At 38.3% G+C, this 20819-nt stretch overlaps 1 protein-coding gene across 9 annotated transcripts in view; it reads left to right on the top strand.

The window, feature by feature from the left end:
• Positions 1-20819, top strand: part of MLLT10 (MLLT10 histone lysine methyltransferase DOT1L cofactor) — a 297166-nt gene that overhangs the window by 240179 nt on the left and 36168 nt on the right. For 7 of the 9 annotated variants that reach the window (XM_066279459.1, XM_066279458.1, XM_066279455.1 and 4 more), the window contains one exon: positions 8854-8901. The exons of the other annotated variants lie outside the window; for them this stretch is intronic. In XM_066279459.1, the coding sequence (XP_066135556.1) occupies positions 8854-8901 (48 nt within the window). The remainder of the gene's footprint in view (positions 1-8853; positions 8902-20819) is intronic. 9 annotated transcript variants of the gene reach the window in all.

Below are 20819 nucleotides of genomic sequence, written 5' to 3'. Positions count from 1 at the left end.
TGCAGCTGTCACCATTAACTAATTTCAGAACATTTTTATCAACCCAAAAAAGAAATTATATAATCCCATCCCTCCTTCTCATCCCCCACAATCCCCTGGCAACCACTAATCCAGAAATTTTGAACCTTTTTCATCTCATCATACACATAAACTGATTACTGAAATTCTGCACCACACCAAAAACTATATTATATATAGTTTTTGCTGATCTGGCCAAAAAAAAGGGTATAATTTTGATTCATTCACACAGGACAACTGTTGTGTTGGCTTTGTCTTTTGTGTATGTGTGTGTTTTTTATTTATTTGAGAGAGGGAAAGAAAAGGAGATGGGAAAGGAGAAAGAAGAAACATCAACTTGTTCCACTTAGTTGCGTACCCACTGATTGCTTATTTCTCATACATGCCTGACTGGGGCTGCAGCTGGTGACCTCAGTGCTCATCCGGGTTGACACTCTATCCACTGCGCCACTGGCTAGGGCCTGTTGTCATTTTTTTAATATCACAGTCTAAGGGCAAAGAGGCCAGTGTCCCAGACTAAATAGTCAGGTATTGCATGTTTCCTTTTTTTTTTAACTTTAAAAACTGGATTTTAGAGGGTGGGGTGGAAAGAAAGAGAGAAACACTGACTTGTTCCATTTATTTATGCATTTATTGATTGATTCTTGTATGTGGCCTGACTGGGGATTAAACTTGCGACATTGGTATACCAGGACGATGCTCTAATGAACTGAGCTCCTCGGCCAGGGTAGGTATTGCATCTGTAAATATTTGTTGCAGCATACTAGTGTGCGTCTTGTGGCACACCAGTTGAAGATTGCTGCACTAATCTACTTTTTGTCTCTGTGGATTTACCTATTTGAGACATTTCCCATACAGGGAATCATATAATATATGGCCTTTTATGTCTGATTTCCTTTGCTTAGCATAACATTTTCCATGTTTAAGTATAAGGTTTATCTATGTTGTATCACGTATCAATACTTTATTCTTTTTTAATGACTGAATAATATACATTGTATGAATATGCCACATTTGTTTATTCATTTATCAGTTGATGGACATTTTGGTTGTTTTCACTTGGCTGGTATGAATGATGCTGCTGTGAACATTCATGGAGAAGTATTTGTGTGCACATATGTTTTTGTTTTGGGTATATAATTAGGAGTAGAATTGTTGGGTCATAGGGTAACTCTATATTTAACTTTCTAAGGAACTGCCAAACTCTTTTCCACAGAGGTCGCACTATTTTTTATGTAGCCATTAGCAATGTATATGGGTATAAGGTTTCCAGCTGCTCCACATCCTCACCAATACTTGTTATTTTCTTTTTTTTTTATTTTTTTTTATTTATATATTTTTTAATTTTTCTGAGGTTGGAAATGGGGAAGCAGTCAGACAGACTCCCACATGCGCCAGACCGGGATCCACCAGGGGGCGTTGCTCTGGCACAATCAGAGACATTCTAGCGCCTGAGGCAGAGGCCACAGAGCCATCCTCAGCGCCCGGGCAAACTTTGCTCCAATGGAGCCTTGGCTGCGGGAGGGGAAGAGAGAGACAGAGAGGAAGGAGAGGGAGAGGAGTGGAGAAGCAGATGGGCACTTCTCCTGTGTGCCCTGGCCGGGAATCGAACCGGGACTCCCGCATGCCAGGTCGACGCTCTACCACTGAGCCAACCGGCCAGGGCCTATTTTTTATTTTTTAAAATCATATCCTCCCCCTATCTGCTTTTCCCTTAAATCATATCCATCCAAGAGGTACCTCATTGTGGTTTTGCTTTGCATATACCTAATGATTAATGATATTACTGTCTTTTCATGCTTTAGTAGCCATTTCTGTATATCTTCTTTAGAAAAATAGATTTTTTTTTCAATTTTTGTAGTTTGTATGTTTCTAAGAATTTGCCCATTTTGTCTGCTTTTTAAATTTTTTGGCCTACAATGGTTTATAGTATTCTTTTCATAATTCTTTTTTTTTTTTTTTGACGGAGGGGCGCGGGGGCCTCCCACATATTCTACACCTCTCCTGTCTCTTCACCATGCCAGACTAGAGTCAAGCTCAACAGGGTCTTCTTTCCCCACTGATTCCGCCAAGCCCGTTCCCTTGGCTGTGGTTTCACTGGATAGTAGGTAGGGGCAGTGGGAATCTCGTTCATCCATTCATGCGCGTCACTAATTAGATGACGAGGCATTTGGCTACCTTAAGAGAGTCATAGTTACTCCCGCCGTTTACCCGCGCTTCATTGAATTTCTTCACTTTGACATTCAGAGCACTGGGCAGAAATCACATCGCGTCAACACCCGCTGCGGGCCCTTCGCGACACAATTCTTTTTATTTTATTAAGGTGGGTAGTCAGATTCCCTTTTGTTTTCTGATTTTAGTAATTTGAGTCTTTATCAGTCTAGGTGAAGATTTGTCAATTTTATCTCTTCTTAAAAAAATTTTTTTAATTTTAGTGAGAGGAAGAGGGAGAGAGAGAGAGAGAGAGAGAGGAACATTAGTCTGCTACTGTACATGCCCTGACTGGGATCGAACCAGCAATCTTTGTGCTTAAGGACAATGCTCTAACTGATTGAGCTATCCAGACGACAGTTTTGTTCATCTTTTATTTTTATTTTGTATTTTTTAATGAGCGAGACAGAGACAGACAGGAAGAGAGAGAGATGAGAAGCATCAACTCGTGGTTACATCACTTTAGTTGTTCATTAATTGCTTTCTCATACATGCCTTAACCAAGGGGGTTCCAGCGGAGGCAGTGACCCTTCAAACCAGCAACCTTGGGCTTTAAGCCAGTGACCTTTGGGCTTCAAGCCAGCAACCATGGGATCATGTCTATGATCCCACACTCCAGCTGGCAACCCTGCACTCACGCTGATGACCCTACGCTCAAACTGGTGAGCCCATGCTTAAGCTGAATGAGCCTGCAGTCAAGCCCACAACCCCGGTGTTTCTTTGGGGGTTTTTCTGTGGCAGAGACAGAGCAGAGGCAGAGACAGAGAGAGTCAGAGAGAGGGACAGACAGGCAGGCAGGAAGGGAGAGAGATGAGAAACATCAATTCTTTGTTGCGGCTCCTTAGTTGTTCATTGGTTGCTTTCTCATATGTGCCTTGACAGGGGGGGGGGGCTACAGCAGACCAAGTGACCCCTTGCTCGAGCCAGCGACCTTGGGCTCAAGCTGGTGAGCCTTGCTCAAACCAGATGAGCCCGCGCTCAAGCTGGCAACCTTGGGTTCTTAAACCTGGGTCCTCCACCTTCCAGTCCTACACTCTATCCACTATGCCACCGCCTGGTCAGGCCATAACCTCGGTGTTTTGAACTTGAGTCTTCAGCATCCCAGGTTGACGCTCTACCCACTGCACCACTACCAGTCAGGCTGAAGGTCTTTTTTTTATTTTGTCTGTTTGTTTCTTTTTTAATAATATGGCACTTACCTGAATCTTCAGCCTCATCTCTTCTTCTCTCTCACTTTATGCAGCATCAGTATAATCTACTGTAGTTTTCTGATATCCTCTTTTCTGAAAAATCTATAATTTAGTTTTTGGTTATATCTGCTTTTATATTGCCTTCCTCCTTTCTTTACCTAGTGAAAGCAAAATGTACTTATTTTTATTTATTGATTGATTTTTAGAGAGAAAGGAAGCGGGAGAGAGAGAGAAACCTCAATTTGTTGTTTCATTCAGTCATGCATTGGTTGTTTCTTATATATGCCTTGACTGAAAATCAAACCTGTGACCTTGGCATATGGGACGATGCTCTGTTGAAGTGAGCCACCCAGCCAGGGGAAAGCAGAATTTAAAACTAAGCATAGTTTATTCCATTGTATATGTGTGCCACAGTCTTTTTATCCACTTGTCTATTGATGGACATCTCTTTTTTGTCTTTTTTTTTTTTTTTTTTTGATGAAAGGAGGGGAGGCAGAGACAGACTCCCACATGTGCCCCAATGGGGATCCACCCGGCATGCCCAGTAGGGGGTAATGCTCTACCCATCTGGGGCCCTTGCTCCATTGCAACTGGAGGCATTTTTAGTGCCTGAGGTGGAGGCTGTGAAGCCATCCTCAGTGCCTGGGGCCAACTCACTCTAATCAAGCCATGGCTGCAGGAAGGGAGGAGAAGAGAGAGAGAGGTGAGAGGAGGAGGAGCAGAGAAGCAGATGGGCGCTTCTCTTGTGTGCCCTGACTGAGAATGAACCTGGGACTTCCACAGGCTGAGTCAATGCTCTACCAGTGAGGGTGGTAGAGGTCAGGGCCCCATATCTTGACTATTGTAAATACACTGCAATGAACATAGGAACATTTATATTCTTTCAATTACTGTTTCAATTTTCTTTGGATGTATACCCAGATGTGAAATTGCTGGTTATGAGGTAGTTCCATTTTTTATTTTTTGAGGACCCTATATATACTGTTATCTGTAGTGGCTGCACCAGCCTGCATTCTCTCCAATAGAGCACAAGGGTTCCCTTTTCTTCCCATTTTTACCAACACTTCTTTGTAAATTTATTGATGGTGGCCATTCTGACATGTGTGAGGTGATGTCTGATTGTGGTTTTATTTTATTCCTTTTTTTTTTTTTTTTTTTTTTGGCGTGAGAGAGAAAGACAGGCAGGCAGGCAGGAAGGGAGAGAGATGAGAAGTATCAACTCATAGCTGCATCACTTTAGTTGTTTATTGATTGCTTCTCATATGTGCCTTGACTGAGGGGCTTCAGCCGAGCCAAAGACGTTGGGCTCAAGCCAGTGATCATGGGATCATGTCAGTGATAACATACTCAAGCTAATGAGCCTGCACTCAAGCCAGAGGAGCCGTGCTTACACTGATAACCTCGTGGTTTCAAACCTGGGACCTCTGCACCCCAGGTTGATGCTCTTTTCACTGTATCATCACTGGTCAGGCTCACTGTGGTTTTAATTTGCATTTCTCTTTTATAGTTAGTTCTCTTTTATATATAATTCTCTAATCATAATTAGTGACATTTAGCATCTTTTCATAAGTTTATTTGGAGAAGTACTTGTTCAGGTCCTCTGCCTATTTTTTAAATGGATTATTCAGGGGTTTTTTGGTGTTGAGTTGTATGTGTTCTTTATAAATTTTTAATATAAACCCCTTCTTGGGTTTTTCATTGCAAATACCTTTCCCATTCTGTATGTTGTCATTTCGTTTTGTGATGATTCCTTTGCTGTGCAAAAACTTTTTAGTTTGATATAGTCCCACTGTGTTGTACACCTGAAACTAATACATAATAGTATTGACTGTAAACTATAATTGAAAAATTAAAAAATAAACAAAAAAGAACAAAATGAATAGACAATAAAAAAATAAAACTGCACATAGTTTTATCATTAAAATTTTTTTCTGGCACCATTTGATAGAATTATTACTTTAAAATATACATCTGGGTTTTTGTCTGTTCTCTTGCCTTCTGCGTCTCTTGTTCTTCCCGACATTTGTTTTGTTTCTGTGATCTCTATCATAGACTTATCTCACTCAAACTTGTAAAACTTTGAAGACAATCTTTTCCATTACATAACTGATATTCTGAAGAATTAAAGACTGGATTATTTTCATTATTTACTCTCTAGCATCTGAAGACTCTCAACATAGTTTATCATATAGAACTTTATAAAATTATATTAGTTCACTGAGATGTTATACAATATTCATAGGGACCAAGGAAATATTGTATATTATAATAATAGGCATAGATGTTGAGTTTTAAGCATACATCTTGATTTAGTGTTTCTCAGAAGGATCTTAGGACTTAATATTGGTTGTTCTTTTGGGTGTATGTAAAATATTCCATAAGCTTTTGAAATTGATGTTTTCTGATATAAGAATATCATCAATACAAAGAAAAATACTTTTAGAATAACACCTCACCGATATATTAAAAAAAATTATGCCCAGTGGGATGAATTTAAATGACCAGGGATATTTAGGAAGTTAAGAGATGAAGAAATAATATTAAAATTATAGTTCCAACAATGGGAAAAAGAAAACAACAGGTAGGAGAAAGATATCTAAAAATCTTATTAGATATTAGAAATTTTTAAGCTCAATATTAGAAATTTTTAAGGCAATATGAAAAGGCAAAGTAGTCATTTAAATATTTTTAAAAATAGTACATGGAGGGTAAACTTTAAATAAATGCCATGAAGTGAAAATACCTTGCATTTCTGATGTTTGGTTTTATATGTAGCAGTACATTGAAACTAACCAGCTTGACAAAGAGAATATTGATTTTTTTTATATTACTAAACTGCGTGCGTAGCTTTTCCATTTCATGCAGTATGTATATTTAAAAATGCTCTAAAAACGATGATGAGAGAAATAATAGATGATACTGGGATTATAGTTTTGTTGAAACTAACATATCATCAACCTGGTTTTCATCGTACTATTTCAGGTATGATTTTGCTCTAGTGCTTTCTAGGTTGTTTAATATTCTGTTTATAAGTTTTTCTTCTTCACTAGATGATAAACTAATTTAGGGTAGGCATTGGATTTTACTCATCTTTATTTCATTGGTATCATTGAGTAGACTCTCCATGACGTTGAGTGAATAAATTGTCAGTTGCTATACAGTCCGTGAATGGGTTTCATATATTCTTAGTAATATGTTCACTTAACTGCATTAGGCAGTCTTATTTCTGTCAGAGTAGTAAGTACCTTCATTCTTTTTTTTTTTTTAATTTATTTTTTACAGAGACAGAGAGTGAGTCGGAGAGAGGGATAGACAGGGACGGACAGGAACAGAGAGAGATGAGAAGCATCAATCATTAGTTTTTCATTGCACGTTGCAACACCTTAGTTGTTCATTGATTGCTTTCTCATATGTGCCTTGACCACGGGCCTTCAGCAGACCGAGCAACCCCTTACTGGATCCAGCGACCTTGGGTTCAAGCTAGTGGGCTTCTTGCTCAAACCAGATGAGCCCGCGCTCAAGTTGGTGACCTTGGGGCCTCGAACCTGGGTCCTCTGCATCCCAGTCCAACGCTCTATCCACTGCGCCACCACCTGGTCAGGCAGTACCTTCATTATTTGATGCAATAATGGAGTTGCTTCGTTGTTAAAACTCTCACTTTTAATATTTCGAAATAGTAGATTAAGGTAGTTAAAGAACTTAAATTTATTTTCATAGCAGCATATTGCTAATTGATTTCTGTGCCCCATTTACTATACTTTTAAATTCCCTTTAATCTTATAGTTTCTCATGACCACATTCATTAAACAAATCTCACTTGATGGAAAAGGTAAAGTAATGCCAACAAATTATTCATAGATATCTGCTATAGGATTGAGAATAAATGTAAATGCTAATTGATTTTAGGATGAACATTCTCCATTAAGAATGGTGTCCTACTCAGGTTTGTTGGAATAGTCTGTAGGACACTAGATCTTTGTTATTCACATGTGTCCCGTTTTTTTTTTTCTTTTTCTTATTTCAGGGAAGCATTAAGAAGGTAGGGATCTAAGAACAGAGATGGGTAATTCTCAGGCATAACACTTCCACGGTCTATTAATCATTTGAGATTCGCATTGTATAATAGATACATGTATACTGATGCGAAAGAGTGGTTGCCGTGAGCAGTGTGGAGATTGAGAACCATTGATCTAGATCAGGGATCCCCAAACTACGGCCCGCGGGCCACATGTGGCCCCCTGAGGCCATTTATCCGCCCCCGCCGCACTTCCAGAAGGGGCACCTCTTTCATTGGTGGTCAGTGAGAGGAGCACTGTATGTGGCAGCGCTGCAAAGCGCAGCGTCACTCACGTACAGCACTACTTCCAGTGACACGGGCGGACGCCTCACGGCTCCAGTAGTGTGTCATATCACTTGTTACAGCTAGCAGTGACAAATATGGAATTGGATATTGACCATCTCATTAGCTGAAAGCAGACCCATAGTTCCCATTGAAATACTGGTCAGTTTGTTGATTTAAATATACTTGTTCTTTATTTTAAATACTGTATTTGTTCCCGTTTTGTTTTTTTACTTTAAAATATGTGCAGTGTGCATAAGGATTTGTTCATAGTTTTTTTTAATAGTCCGGCCCTCCAACAGTCTGAGGGACAGTGAACTAGCCCCCTGTGTAAAAAGTTTGGGGACCCCTGATCTAGATTGTTCTAGATCTAGTGTCTTTTTATTCACAGTAAACTTGTTTTTTCTTCTTCCTTGATTAGAAGGTATGTTCTTTATTTCTATGCAATACATTGTTACATATCAGGATACAACAAATGCTACTCTTTTTGTTTCATTTGCTCCTGTGTGGGAGGGATTGACTATATACCATACAGCCTTGCTAAGTACATTAGACATACACTATAAATAAGACAGTAAGGCTTTTCCATTTCAAAGCATCCAAGCTACTTTGTCTCTTGAATCACTATGTTTTGGAAAGATACTTAAGTGACTCTTAAGTGATAAACACTGGAGGATATTAACGTTTGGGGGGTCAATCAGACACTGGGGAAAAGAAATAATTTTAGAATGCTTGTTAACCACTACAAAGGAGAGTGAATTTATATGCTTCTCATTGACACTGCAAGAGGGACAGACCCTAAAAAGTTTCTGTCAAGTGAAGGAATTAGTGTAAATGAAAATTAATTTATAAAAATCCATTTTAAGTTAGATGGTAGCGCCATCAATAATCTAGAACGCTGCCTTTTTTAATTCACACAGATCAATTTAAAATGACTTACCATTTTCATAGGTATTTATTTATTTATTTATTTGAGCATTAACCATACTGATGGTATCCTCTTCCTTATGACTTAAATTTTTCAACTTATCTATAATGGTAGTTTTTAGGGACTGGTTATTAAAAATTTTAAATTAAAATATTTCTTTTCTTTAGACAGAGATGACAGTTCTACACTAACAAAGCAGGAACTTAAGTTCATAGGTATGTACCAAACTCACACATGATTCTGAAGTTAATAGTGTTAAATTAATCCTAATACATGGTACTTTGAAAACTTTCCTATATAAAGCAATATTAGAGATCTGTAGTCACAAAAATTATAACTGAAGGGAATTCTCCATAATCTTGAATGGTTGGTAGGGTGAACTGTTGTACTTGATTGGATTTTTCATATTGCTTACAACATGGTAAAGGTGGGTTTTAGGATCCCTAAAACTACTAACCTATCAGGGTCTAGATGCCTAGGTTTTGATTTTTAAGACCACTTTCTAAATCTGTGATCCTTCATTCTTTCTGAGGGAAAGAAGCTAAGATCATAGCCTATGATTTATAATAGTTCATTAATTCTGTAATATATCTCCTAAATACTTTTAGATCAGTTGAGTGTGAGCCGTGTGTATTCTGAACCCACTAGTCTTAACCAGTTAATGTATCTACTTCATCCTTTCCCTCCTCTAAAAACCCCAGTATCATGTAAGACTGATCCTGCAGGATATGAATATCTGCAGTATGGAACTTTTCAAGAGTATCTTAGCTTTTTATTTTTTTCATTTGGCAAATATATATTAAATTCTTTCTGTATCTGAGATTCTGATTTGTTGTTTTGGGGACATAAGAATACTATGGTGGGCCTGACCTGTGGTGGTACAGTGGATAAAGCATCAACTTGGAACACTGAGGTCGCTGGTTCAAAACCCTGGGCTTACCTGGTCAAGGCACATATGGGAGTTGATGCTTCCTGCTCCTCCCCCTTTGTCTCTCCCCCCCCTTTCCTCTCTCAAATGAATAAATAAAAATCTTTAAAAAAAAAACAGATTTAAAAAAAAAGTGCTATAGTGCACATGGATTTTGCCTTGAGGGAACATAAAAGCTAAAAGGAATAGCAATGTGTATATAAATAAAAATTTCAGGATACATAGTTAGAACTTCTCTAATGATCTATAGTACAGTAAGAGTTAAGGTCAGAAAAAATGACTTTTAACTGAGGAAATGAAATGTACAGAAAATGTAGTATTTTACCTGATGATACTTAAAAAACATGAAGAATTTAGCTATTTGGAGATAGGGATCAGGACTAGATGCCCAATCCCAGGAACATGAAAGCTCCAGCAGTGGCTCATAAATGAGAATACACAGGCTGAATGAAGCGATGGTGATATTGATATTTTATGTGAAATATATATATGAGAAGTAGCAGCGAAAATATTAGACCAGAGAGTTTACAGTTGTTGGTATTTGACTTGGGAAGAAAGTTAAAACCCAGGTTCTCTGGCTGAAGCATATAAGATTGAAAGGAGTAATGTTTGAGCAGAGAAACCAGTTTGATTTTCGTATGATCTAGTCCAGCGACTTTCAACCATTTTCATCTCATGGCATGCATAAACTAATTATTAAAATTATGTAGCACACCAAAAATATATTTTTTGCTGATCTGACAAAAAATAGTTAAAATTTTTATTTGTTCACACTGGATGGTTATTGTGTTGTCGTCATTTTTTAATTTGACAGGAAAAGAGGTCAGTGCCCCTGACTAAATAGTCAGGTATTGCTTGTCTTAAAAATTCTTGTAATACACAATGTGCTGTGACACTCTGGTTGAAAATCACTGATTTAACTAAATGTATTGAAGGTGCTAATAATAATAATAAGGACTGGGGAGTATGTTACCCAAGAAGATCTACTGATAGTAATTGTCAATGAATTGAATGGCAGTAGCTGGGAGAGATTGGGTATTCATTTACCAACAAGATATTTAAGTAGAGATGTTTAGCATGCAAATGTATAGATGAGATTAGAGTTTGGACAGGAAAGAAAAAAGTAGTTCATATAGGGGTCGGTAACTGAAACTCCATGATTGGTCATGGCTGAGGAATGTTGATAGAGAAAACAAAGAGGTTGGATCAGGTTTATTTTCAGATAGAAAAGTCTTAAGTGGAAAGGAAGACTCTAGAAAGGTAATGGATTAAAATGCAAGATAACAACAATATTTGATGGGCCAAAAATCTGGATAGATGGGAAGCAATCAAGTTAACAAGTAGAAAAAGTCCGCTTAAAGGAAGATGGAATTGCTGTGAAAACTTTTAGTCCAAATCCTTAATTTTAAAAAACTTTATTATTTTAGATTAATGAATGTTTAAATTAGGAGGAATTTTAAAAATAAGTTTCCCCACAAAAGAGATGATTATTGCCTTTAATATGTGTAGTAACGAATGTGTTTACAAAAGTGGTTTCCTTTTAGTGTACTTCAGACTAAAGTTTTAATGATTACATAGAATAAATAGTAATGACACTTATATATGTAAAGATTGTGCTTCTGTGATAACAGTTATTTTCTTCTGTAATTTCACCGTCTTCTGCGATGTTATCGCTTCTTTTGCATTCTTTGGTAAGAGTTTTTCAGCCTGTCTCTCATTCTATTTTTTATCTCCTCCTAATTGAATGTGTCAACAGTGGTACTTTCTAAATCTTTTTCTCTAATTAATTTGAAGCTTCTTAACATGAATTTTACATTTAATTTATTATTTTCAAAAGCCATCTTTCTTCCTCATATTTCTGGGTTGGTTCAGATTCTTGCCCTCTCACAGGTTATTATATTAGCCTTCTTTTGGTTTTGTCCAGTATCTATACCTAGAGTGGATCAGGTGAGCTTAGGCAAGCCAGTATCTCAGAAATGATGGCAGGGAAGTATGTCATTTAGTCATTCATGATAAAAAAAAAAAAAGTAACTGTCTAGAATAACAAACATTGCTTGCCTTATTCTTCCCTAAAGTAATTTTGGGAAAATGAATATAATTGGGAAGTTGGTTTCTTAATGAGTGTGATATGAGAGTAGAACAGTTAGGTAAGCCCTCTTTAAAGATTATTGCCTTCTTGATAAGATTCTTTTCCCTCTTTATAATGCAGTTGATTGTTTTACTTCTGTTCACATTAATTTCTAGTCATGTGTTTGCAGAAATTATGTCCCAGTCACTTTGATTAATGGAGTTATAGAGCATATATTATAGTGAGCTGTTTCTATAGATGGCTAATATTAGTTTCATGCTCAGTAGGTCATTTTATTTCAGGATCTCAGGATGGGATAATATATATAACAGCTAGGTATTTGGAATTATGCTTCTCAGACTTTTCTTCATCATGCTTGTATATTAGGAGCAAGTGATATTTTCATTCAAAAGGTGTATTGGGAAGCTTATATTGAAAGTTGTTTCTGAGTATGTCAAGATTTAGGAGACCAAAAATCTTTAATCCATGTTGGCAATAATAGGAAATCTGATTTGCTACCCCACTAAATCCTCATGAAACTATGTATTGAGAGAAAGCATATTAGTAGGAAAGACATGAGGGAAGATAATAATTAGAAACAAAATATTAAAAGGAAGCAACTTGAAACTTTAGGAATGGAAAACTATAATAGTCAAAGCAAAGAACAATTTAAGTTGCAGATGAAGTGCCCATCCAGATATGAACACTTAAATATTTCTACAGAGTCACAGTACAGCTGTCAAGAATAGGAAATTAACACTACCATATTACTACCATCTAGTCTTCAAATACCATTCAAGTTTGACAGTTATATCAATATTTTTGAAGATCACAGGTTAATTATTTTGGATTTGGTTTTTTTTTTTTTCCTACTTATTTATACTTATTGATTGGTTTTTGATAGAGAGGAAGAGACAGAGAGAAACATCAATTTGTTCCACGTATTAGTGCTTTCTTTGGTTGATTCTTATATAAGGTCTACCGGAAAGTTCTGTCCGTTTTTGGAATAAAACAAAATACAAATTTTTCTTACCGTTAATAAACTTTATTAAATAATATAATTGCCATTATTATTAATGATTTCTTGCCAGCATGAGGGCAATTTGTATATCTTATTTTTGAAAAATGTTTTGTCTTTTGATGTGAAAAATTGAACCAGTGCTTGTTTGATATCTTCTTCATTTTTGAATTTTTTGCCCTTCAAAAAATTTTGTAAGGACAAAATCAAGTGATAGTCAGAGGGTGCTAAGTCCAGGGAATATGGTGGATGTGACAGACATGCTTCTGTAGCATTTCTTCCTTGTTGAAATTCATAAAAATTACAGTGGCGTAAATGAACTTTATCAGTAGCCATGGGTACACTATCACTTCACACATAAGACTAACGTGAATCAACTTTGTTTTAGTTAATTTGCTACGTCAGTATGTATACATTAAGTGATAAAAATAGAGAGGCACACATGTGCCAAATAAACATGTGCTTACGTGTCGAAACTTGTTGTGATAGAAACGGACAGAACTTTCCGGTAGACCTGATATATATATACCCTGACTGGGTATCAAACCCATACTTGGCTTATAGGGAAGATGCTGTAACCAGCTGAACTGCCCAGCTAGGGCTGGCTTATTTTCTTTCATTGTTAGATTCAGGTTCTTTTTTTGGAGCAGGAGATCTTAGAAGTGATCTGATCATTGCATCTTATCAGATGGAGTATACAGGCTTTTCCAATGAAAAGGATTTCTTTTCCCATTCTTCCTCAGATTTTCAGTTTATATCAATATGGATTTATGGAGCTGTGGATTATAATCCATTCAAACTATTAACAATTTAGCTAGTGGGAGCCCCTTTAAGAGGGCTCCATGTCCTTTTGATATGCCCTCATTATTCTTTGAACACTTTCTTACTTCCTGGCACTGAAAGTCTATTAGTTTTCCCTTGCTGCCACAACAAATTACTACAAAATTTGCATTTTTTTTTCTTTTCTTTTTTTTTTTTTTAATTTATTCATTTTTAGAGAGGAGAGAGACAGAGAGGGAGAGAGAGGAGAGAGAGACAGAGAGAAGGGGGGAGGAGCTGGAAGCATCAACTCCCATATGTGCCTTGACCAGGCAAGCCCAGGATTTCGAACCGGCGACCTCAGCATTTCCAGGTCGACGCTTTATCCACTGCGCCACCACAGGTCAGGCAAAATTTGCATTTTTAAGCCATACAAATTTATTAGCACAGTAAGAAATTCAGGTTGGGTCAGCTTGTCCGCCCCCACACTTTTTTTTTTTTTTGTGATGGGGGAGAGATGAGAAGCATCAACTCATAGTTGCTTCACTGTAGTTGTGCATTGCTTGCTTCTTATACGTACCTTGACCAGGTGCTCAAGCTGAGCCAGGGACCCCTTGCTCAAGCCAGCAACCTTTGGGATCAAGCCAGCGACCATGGGGTCATATCTGTGATCCCATGCTCAAGCTGGTGACCTCACGCTCAAGCTGGTGATCCTGCACTCAAGCTGGATGAGTCCACACTCAAGCCAGTGACTCAGTGTTTCGAGTATGGAACCCTAGTGTCCCAGGTTGAGGCTCTATCACTGTGCCACCACCAGTCAGGCAGCTATTCATTCTTAAGTACTTTTAATGAAGAAATCTATCAGGGTGTTCTCTCTGCCTCATTGCCAGAAACAGAAATTCTCTCACTGATTTTTTTTTTTTTTTTTTTTTTTTGTATTTTTCTGAAGTGAGAAGCGGGAAGGCAGGCAGACAGACTCCCGCATGCGCCATACCCGGATCCACCCGGCACGCCCACCAGGGGGTGATGCTCTGCCCAACTGGGGCAGTGCTCTGCTGCGACCCGAGCTATCTTCAGTGCCTGAGGCAGAGGCCATAGAGCCATCCTCAGCGCCCAGGCCAGTTTTGCTCCAATGGAGCCTTGGCTGTGAGAAGGGAAGAGAGAGATAGAGAGAAAGGAGAGGGAAAAGGTGGAGAAGCTGATGGGCGCTTCTCCTATGTGCCCTGGCCGGGAATCAAGCCCGAGACTTCCACACGCCGAGCCAATGATCTGCTGCTGAGCCAGCCAGCCAGGGCTCACTGATTGATTTTTCATGTCACTTCATTACTGGCTTCTAGAACTGCTACTGCATTCAGGTCAGGAATAGTTTTTACATTGCCAAGTTCAGTGGGTATCTTTCAGTTTTCATCTTAGATGACTGAGCATACTTGTTTTTGTTGAGGACTTTCTATTACTATAACCACCTTTTCTCCCCTCCCCTCTGTTCCCAGCCCCTCTCATCCCCTCTGCTACCTTTTTCAGCATTATATTTTATTTTACCCTATCTGAGTAATGAATTTGTTAATCATATAGAGACACAGTCCACAATCTTGGAAGGGCAAACCAAGATACAGAGTATCCTAAGTGTTTATTCATTAGATGCCAAACAAAGAGACATTAAGACAACATTAATAATTGAAGTTTTCTATTATTGCATATATTATCCTATTAATTTCTTTTAACATAGCTGTTATTTCTTTTTTATATTTAATAATATGGCTGCTATTTATGAAAAGTTTTAATGGTAGACAATGTACTAATAATATTGATAAATGCTTTACATATGTTAGCTATCCTTTCACCAGCCCTGGGAAATCATTGGTGCCATCCTTATTTTATTAATGAAGTGTGCTAGTTCAGAGAGATTAAGTTATTTGCATGAGGGAGCAGAATTTGGACTTTTAACTTCTTTTTACCATATTAACCACCAGAAAAGAATATTCGGTCTCTTGGGATGTGGCTTAGAGATAACTTCTCAGGCTTAATAATTTGCTTGGTTAAATATTCCTTAAGACTGTCCCATTCATTTACTTTTCTACTTTGCTGAACAAGCAACTTGATGTGGTACTGGTTTGGCCTCCAGGCAGTTTGAAACTGGGAAGCAGGAACTCTGGTTGATGAACCCTAATATTTCTGTCATGGCTGTGGTGTGCTTCTGTCATATATTGATTTTATGTAACTGCAGTGGGCATACTGAGGGCTAAACAGTATTTTCTTGGCTCTGCCCACACTATACTCTGTATCCTAAGATACCATCTGTCTCGATGTTTCCAGACCCAGTGGGCATTTTCAGTCTGTCCCTTAGCTAGCCTTCAGCATCATGGGATATACGGTTGGTGTGCCCTCTCTTTCTTGAGACACTCTGCTCTTGACTTGAGTGAAACTACACTCAAGGTTTTCTTCTTACCTTACTGGTCTGAATTTTCTTAACAGATTTCTCCACCACTAACTATTTTTGAAATGTTGGAAGTCTTCAAGACTTAGTCATAACCCGGTTTTTTTTCTCTTTTACAAAAAAATCTATTCTTCCTGTTCCAGTTTTCACCATCTCAGTAAATGGCACTTATGATCACTTGCCAGAAACCTGGAATTCATTCATAATACTGTTCTTTCCCTACCAAATATAGCTTATCATCAAGTTAGGTGATTCCAACTTCTGTATTTCCACATCTGGATTCCCTCTTCTCACGTTCATTACCACTACCACTGTCGTTCAGAGGGATATACTCGTTCACCTGGATTGTGGAGTTGCCTCCTAAATGTTCTGTTTCTACCCTTCCCCCTCTTAATTCATTTGCTGCATAGCAGTCAGAGGGATGATCTGATCTTTTTAAAAAACAAAGTCATAAGGTTGCCGGTTCGAAACCCTGGGCTTGCCTGGTCAAGGCACATATGGGAGTTGATGCTTCCTGCTCCTCCCCCTTCTCTCTCTCTCCCCTCTCTCTAAAAATCAATTAAAAAATCAATAAAAAAAAAAGTCATAATCTTTGTGGTTGGTATCTTGTATTACTCTCTTTTTTTTTTATGGGAGACAGGGACAGACAGACAGGAAGGGAGAGAGATGGGAAGCAACAGTTCTTTATTGCGGAACCTTAGTTTGTTCACTGATTGCTTTCTCATATGTGTCTTGACCGGGAGGCTTCAGCCAAGCCAGTGACCCCTTGCTCAAGCCAGCGACCTTGGGGTCAGTCATGTCTATGATCCCACGCTCAAGCCAGAGACCCTGTGCTTAAGCTGGATGAGCCTGCATTCAAGCCGGTGACCTTGGGGTTTTGAACCTGTGTCCTCAGCATCCCAGTCTGACACTCTATCCACTGCGCCACTGCCTGGGCAGGCCATATTACTGTTAACATAAGCTGTAATTAACCTTTATATAGCTTTCAGGGTCCTGGGAGACCTGTTCCTTCCGTCTCTCCAACCTTGTCTTCCACCACTCTCTCCATTGTGCTCTGGCCACGTTATTTATTTATATATTTTTTTTGTTTTTCCATGTCTTTTAAACAAGTTTTCTACTTTTTGTGCAGTTAATATCTACCAACCTAACTTTGAAGTCTTTGCTTTAGTGTCATTTCATTAAACAGGTCTTTAATGCTTCCTGATTTTTCACTCTCATGGTACTCTTTCCTCTGCCATCGAAGCACTTGTCACAATCTATAGTTACCTGTTGATTTCACGTTTGCCTCCCTTAGTTGTAAATTCTTGCAGAGCAGAGATCTTATCTGTCTTGTTCCCTACTTTATTCTTTGCTCCCAGCACAGTGCCTGCTTCTAATAGATATGCAATTAATATTTGTTTGATAAGTGGATGGATAGATGAGTGAATGAATCAGTATGTCACTGTCACCCTCTGTATCATTCTATATCTTTGTTTCTATTCTCTATCCTGAACACATGAATTTCAGTGTATTTTCCTAGCACTTGTGCATTTTAGGACTCAGTTCTGTTTAATTTGATGAATGTCACTGATTTGGATTGAAATAGCATATAACTTGTAAAAAGATGGAAATAAAGTGAAATTAAATGTAAAGCCAGGTACAGAACAATCTAAGGAGGATTATTTGCCTTGTGAAAAAAAAGATCTAGAGGTCTTAGTAAACTATTCATGCTTTACTAATTATAGCTGAAGTATGCAAGAATTGAGGTGGCAATGATTCTCATTAAAAAGAAAAGATTTAGAATTGTATGCTTTCCTGCCATAATAGAAAAGGAAATTTTTTATTTGTTCTGCTTTAGAGTGGTAACCTGAATACCAGACACTGTTTCAAAGTGTGATCACTTCCTTACACATTTAGCTGTGCACTTTCCCACTTAAGTCATGTTAAAAACAGATTAGGTTTAGAGATTGAAGATTTTCAATCGTCAGTTTTGCTTCTCAGTATTACATTTTCATGATATATTATTGCATGTGGTAATGGTATTTTCAGTTTTCCAAGTGTAGAAGACCTATCAATTATAATACTGTACTCTCCTGACTTAAAAATGTTAATTAGAGCATTAACTGTAAAATAACCATAGCTGCCATTTATGGAAACTTATTTTGTATTAGGCATTTCTAGAGCCTTTGCAAGAATATTCTCAAATAAAACCTTTAAGGTAGCTCTTGTCTTGGCTTTATAGGAAAGAACAATTTTATGGTGCTGTCTCCAGGTAACATTTGTCTTTTAGTTATAGAAGTTGGAGACTTCATGTGTAGTGTGATTTTCACTATTAAAAAAAAAAAAACCCAGATAATCAGCATTCTGCCTTTCAAGGGACTTTTAAAAAGCAGAGGTAAGTACTTCTCACTGGAACTTTCCCATTCCAGTTTCTTCCTCTGAACTTGAATTGTCCGTCATGTCATATGCACATATTGTATCTAGCATTTCTTTCCTATCAGTAGCTTATGATTACTTATTAGCTCTGTTCTGAGACTAAGTTTTCTGAAGGCAGAATTTTCTTCTGTTCTTCACATTCTTCAGTGCCTTTCAATATTTGGTGAGCAAACTATGGGTAAACAGACTAAAAAAATTTTTTTCTCAGCTATGTGCCTGTCCCTTGGAACGTAAGGTTTATAGATATTTGCTTCATTCACATGTTATCTCTTTTCTGTTCTTCACAGCCAATCTTCTTAAAAGAGTTATCTTGCCAACATTTATTGTCACATTTGGTGACTTCTTTTTCTGACCTTACCTTAAATGACCAATAGACTCATTTGACTTTTCCTTTGAAATTCTCCAAGTGATTTTTAAGATTCTCTTAGTTTTTAAATTTTATTCTTTGTGGTATATCTTTCTTTGTCTACCGTTCATTTTGGTTTAATTGATTGATTGATTTTCTACACTTTAAATGATAATATTCTGTAGTATTCTGTCTTTGGTCCTTTTCTCTTGATTATGCTGAGAACTTCCCTTGGGTGATGTCATTTTTCCATTCCTTGGTTTTGACCTGCTTTCATATGAGGAGTTGTAAATCAGATTCATAAACAAAGGAAGAAGAGGTAAAGAATAAGGAATGACTGGACACTGGTGGATTAAAGAACCTGTGTCTAGCCTGATCAGGTGGTGGCGCAGTGGGTAGAGCAGTGGACTGGGATGCAGGGGACCCAGATTTAAAACCCCAAGGTCATCGGCTTGAGCACGGACTCACCAGCTTGAGCGAGCAGTCTCTGGCTTGAGAGTGGGATCATAGATTTGATCCCATGGTCACTGGATTGAGCCCAAAGGTCGCTGGGCTTGAAGCCCAAGGTCACTGGCTTGAGCAAGGGGTCAGTCGCTCTGCTGTAGCTCCCCCGATCAAGGCACATATGAGAAAGCAGTCAATGAACAATTAAGGAGACTAAGGAGCCTCAACAAAGAATTGATGCTTCTCATCTCTCTCCCTTCCTGTCTGTCTGTCCCTCTCTTTGTCTCTCTGTCTCTGTCACACACACAGAAAGAATCTGTGTCTGTCCAAAGCTTTGGCAATTTGTTGCTATTTCAGAATATAGTATCCATTATTGATAAAGCTTCAGTTTTTCAGGAGAAATAAGAAATCTAAAATTTAAATATGAAATTTCCATGCTTCTATATATGAAATACTGGTCAAAATTGTGAAACACAGTGCACACCAACAGAAAGCTTTGAATTTTCATGTTTACTTATCCTAACTTTATTGTGCTTCTAACTCCTAGACTTGTGTCTTCAGACCTGATTTTTCTGCCAAGTTTTAGGCTAATCTTATCCTATTCTAGACTTATATATAAGAGTTCTGTGTTCTGCAGGCATCTCAAAGACCACAATGATCATCCTGAACCTCAAACTTGTATTAGGAAGTGGTTTCATTATAGAATCAGACAGCTGTGGGTTTGAATCCTGATTCTACCACTTTACTAGATCATTGAGCAAGAAACAGAAACTTCTATCTATTTCTTTATGTGCCTTGACTGGGGATCGAACCACAACCTCTGAGTATCAGAACAATACTCCAACCAACTTAGCTATCCAGCCAGGGCAGTTTAATTGTTTTACTGGCACACTTAGAGGAACAGCACAGAAGACAGACAACATTCAAAACATATACTTTTATGTAGGACAACTCAGAAAGTATAGTGAATGGATGGAAACTACTGTATGGTAAATGTGCTACAAACTCCCATCTTGGTACCATCAATAAGAAATATACTTGTTTTAAAAAAATCCAAGTGCTGACACTGTCCAGAAAAATAGAACAGATTTATTTATGTAAAGCTGAACTGTGACATTTGTTCACTGAAACATTTTCACTTATGTTAATGCTTACTGTGCCTGCATTTATATTTTAAAAATTCACATACAAATGAAAATGGAAATAATTTCTGTTCCCTGTTTTTCACTTGCAGTCATGTACTTAGGTGCCATTTGATCCCATGGGAGAACAAACCTAACGTTTAGAACCACCAATAACAGGAAGAAGAGAAAAAATTTAAGAATGAAATGTTTCCCATCACAGTGGATTCTTAAGCATGTTATCTAGATATTGTGGCATGCTAGCTGGATGTCTTTGGCATAATTGTTGGTCTCTTTTAAAAGGCCAACCAGCCCTGGCCGGTTGGCTCAGCGGTAGAGCGTCGGCCTAGCGTGCGGAGGACCCGGGTTCGATTCCCGGCCAGGGCACACAGGAGAAGCGCCCATTTGCTTCTCCACCCCTCCGCCGCGCTTTCCTCTCTGTCTCTCTCTTCCCCTCCCGCAGCCAAGGCTCCATTGAAGCAGAGATGGCCCGGGCGCTGGGCATGGCTCTGTGGCCTCTGCCTCAGCCGCTAGAGTGGCTTTGGTTGCATTATGGCGACGCCCAGGATGGGCAGAGCATCGCCCCCTGGGGGGCAGAGC

This window comes from Saccopteryx bilineata, chromosome 5 (genome assembly GCF_036850765.1).
Source record: "Saccopteryx bilineata isolate mSacBil1 chromosome 5, mSacBil1_pri_phased_curated, whole genome shotgun sequence".
NCBI classification, from domain to species: Eukaryota; Metazoa; Chordata; class Mammalia; order Chiroptera; family Emballonuridae; genus Saccopteryx; species Saccopteryx bilineata.
This window is presented reverse-complemented; position numbering and strand designations above follow the sequence as displayed.